The 3,678-nt window shown below is 38.6% G+C and overlaps 1 protein-coding gene across 2 annotated transcripts in view; it reads right to left on the bottom strand.

Annotated features, from left to right (window-relative positions):
* UNCX (UNC homeobox) overlaps positions 1-3,468 on the bottom strand; it is a 5,724-nt gene extending 2,256 nt beyond the window's left edge. The window contains exons 1-2 of one of the 2 annotated variants that reach the window (XM_088451878.1): positions 3,120-3,468; positions 1,542-1,717 (exon numbers count right to left, since the gene is read on the bottom strand). In XM_088451878.1, coding sequence (XP_088308004.1) covers positions 1,542-1,717; positions 3,120-3,378 — 435 coding nt within the window. In that variant the 5' untranslated portion in view covers positions 3,379-3,468. Of the gene's footprint in view, positions 1-1,541; positions 1,744-3,119 lie in introns of both variants that reach the window. The other variant, XM_088451879.1, reaches the window with a different exon arrangement.
* Between the last annotated feature and the right edge of the window lie 210 nt (positions 3,469-3,678).

Genomic DNA, 3,678 nt, shown 5'->3' with positions numbered 1-3,678 from the left:
AAAATAAAAAGTAATAAGAAGAAAATAAATACGAATAAGAATAATAAGATCTTTAAAATACACATTGAGAATAAAAAAGAAAAGTGCGTTCAGTGGTGCGCAGAAGACAACTACATTATTATACACGAGTTGTCCCACAATACTATTGCGATAAGCATCTATATTGTCCACATAGTTATCCCCTATAAATTTCAATTCTTGTCACTTAAGACATCCATTTAGATCTAATGGGTTTAGTTCAGTGCATTGCCAGCTTGCACACATGCCTACATAACTAATAATATTTAATTAAAATACATAAACATATATATATATATATATATATATATAATATATTTTTATATACATAGTATAAATACAGTGTATATATATATATATATATATATATTTGTGTGTGTGTAATGGGGTCAATATAGTAAGGGGGGAGGGTTGGTACCCCCTCTAAAGTTTATTTGGAGCAGTCTGCCTCCTCCCCCCCCCCACACTCTGTAAAGCTTTTGTACTAATTCCAGCCGGTGCTGCCACGGAGAATTACCTCATTATGGAATTAAGGGGAAAGTGAGGTCTCGGCTTCACTTAACAATCTCAGAACAAATTGGATGAAAGGGTTTGAAACCAGAAGAGGTCATAAGGGGGAGAGAGTGCATTTTGTAAATATCCCTTGAAACAAAGCTAATGCTTTAATAATACACCGCTCTTCGCTTCTTTCTTATAAACTCAACACCTCCAGGGTCTTAATTACGCCCTGGCCTCCTGCCTTGTACCTTTATGAGCATTGAATCACAGGAGGTCCCACTATTGAAACCGCTACATAATTCTGAGTGCACTTAAACTATACACAAACACTTAATAAAATAGAGTGCATTGTTTAGAAACAAATATTAGGCTTGATGGAGGCATCACACAGTCAGTATTTTTTTTTAATTATTATTAGATATTATTTTGGCCTTTAATTGTTACTATTTTTTTACTTCGATGTTTCTTTTAAGTTTTACAGATTTAAACATTTTGATCAAATGTTATTTTTTTATGTACAAAAAAGTAATAGAAATTTTAAAAAAAGTGGTTTATGTTTTGTTGTAGTTTAGAACAATGATGGGGTATTTGGAATATTGAAATACCCCCGGTATACTTTCGTACAATGATCATCTCTATGCCCCCGTGTTTTCCATAAACATGTAGGTATAAATAATTCATAAGATGTAATCATTCAAACGCAAGACATCTGTACAACATTGTAGATAATATCGCGGAGTTTATTTGAAGCACATTACACAAAGGGGATATGGATATGCAAATATAGATGCCACAGCAAAGTAAAATGCGCCTAATTAAAACGCCATTATAGCTGCGATTCGGTGCTTATTTAGGCAGAAGGGTGAATTTTGTGGGACCGGAAGCAGAAGACAAATATATAAGTGTGTGTATGTATATATATAAATATATATATATATATATATATATATATATAAACACATATATATATATATATATATATATATACATACACACACACACAAAATAGAGACTGAAAGGTTTACCTGCACCCTAGACTCCACCAGGTCCAGCCTCAGCGCCAGGGCTTCTCTCATGAACACATCCGGATAATGACTCTCATTGAAGGCTTTCTCCAACTCTTCCAGCTGCCACCCTGTAAAATTGGTTCTGGTTCTCCTCCTCTTACACCCAGGGCTCTCCTTGTCTGGGTCACCAGAATCTACAATGTAACAGATTCTTGTCAGCCTATAATAGACAACCTATAGTAGACATCAACTCTTCCACTGTTATATAGTAACAGTATATATTATGTACAAGTAAACCAATGACACATAGTAGCCTGGTTAAAAAAAAAAGAAAAGGAAAGAAAAGAAAACTGATAATTTAAAACCGTCTCTCCCACTGATCAAAGCTAGTTTATGACCCCTTCCCACGTTTGGGGAAGTGATTTTGGAAATAGGAAAATGTACCCCCCGCAGGGAAATGCCTTTTACATCCCTGTCTGTTTCCACTTCCCACGGCTTGTAATCACCCCACTGTCGGATCAAACCCCCTTCGCCAGCTATTGCTTTATAGTCTGTTACATTATGGGACCCCACGAGTGGGGGGACAACATTATAAACTACAGTCTGAAGGATCATGTAATTTCACGTTCAATATGTGTTTACGTTATTATATACGTATTATAAATATCATATTACATAACATAAGCATCAATTGAACGTGAAATTTGCTGAACCCTCAGACTTCCCCCCACTCGTGGGGCCCCATATATACATCTAAATAAATTTTATATATATATATATATATATATATATGCCGCTGTATGATAGTATTGCTATTAATTGCATGCATAATGTTATCTGCGTAAAATATAATATGGAATAAAACAACAACTTCTAGTTCCGTTTAATTTGAAAATGAAATAAAAAATCGTGCCTATCTAAATCAACATAAATATATATTACACTATAATAACACCTAATATATAACAGATGTAAATACACCGACCTTTGGTTAAAAATAATAATAAATAAATATAAAATAATGTCAACACAAGTCGATGTGTTTTAATATATCTAGAAGTAAAAATCCGTGCTCCTTTGATAAAAAATAATTATAGATCCTCAGCATTTGCGTTGCTGGAGTTGTTTAGAGGCGGATTGTTTGCTGTCTGCTGTGGTTTGACACATCCCGACTTTCCCAGTGATGTACACGTGTGTGCAGCGTTATGTGATGCACCCTGACAGCCAGGCACCCCATAAAACGTCATCCTGCCTCTCTCCCATTTGTTTGGGGGGTTTTCTAGTAGTGGGGTGTGAATGGATGTGCAGGAGGCCGATGTCTGCTGATAAAAGGCTGCATTGTCAGTGAGAAGAGTCTGTGTGGGCAGCCTTTGATCCTGGGTGTCACCTACTGCTGGGGAGGCAATAGGTATATAGTATATACAATAAGCTGCATTGTTCATGTACCATCCAGGGCACCCATTTAATCCTCCATAACAAGCTGTATTGTGCATCTCCCATCCAAGGCACCCGGTCCCCCCCCCCCCCCATAACAAGCTGCATTGTGCAACTCCCATCCTAGCACCCATATCACCACATGCATTACATTGCTCTTACCTGATAACTTGTAATGCTGATTGTCTCCATTCATCCCACATCCAGAAGGGATCAGGGGGGTCGGGTTGACAACAGAGGCAGAACAAGACCCGTTGAGTAATCCGTCTATGGAGAAGGGCACAGCGCCTGCAGACTGCAGCTGGTGACTGGCTAACTCATACACATGGTGATGGCCGAGAGGGTAAGGGAAGCCTACCATCCCACTCATGGAGCCCCCAAACTGGGCATGAGGATGCTCTAGAATCCTGCTGTCCATCATCTCCCTGGATAGAGCTGCCACAGCTGAAGAGCTGCTGCTGCTGCTGGGACCTCAGTGAGCATACAGTGGCTGTGGCCAGTGAGGAGGGGACATGCTACCAGCTCAGGATGAGCCTTTACTTTATCAACATCAAGCTCCCAATAATTAGCTCAGGCTCTGGGAATTTGGGACCAATAAGAAACCTTAATCGTCTGTGACGTCAGAGACGTGGCTTGCAGGAAACCTTTTCCATATCGATTGCTAATTATACCTGACATCCACCTCAATAAACAATATCAGGGCTGTCACAACAAGACAAGG

The sequence above is a fragment of the Taudactylus pleione genome, unplaced genomic scaffold (assembly GCF_031769625.1).
Source record: "Taudactylus pleione unplaced genomic scaffold, aTauple2 ptg000032l, whole genome shotgun sequence".
Taxonomy (NCBI): Eukaryota; Metazoa; Chordata; class Amphibia; order Anura; family Myobatrachidae; genus Taudactylus; species Taudactylus pleione.
This window is presented reverse-complemented; position numbering and strand designations above follow the sequence as displayed.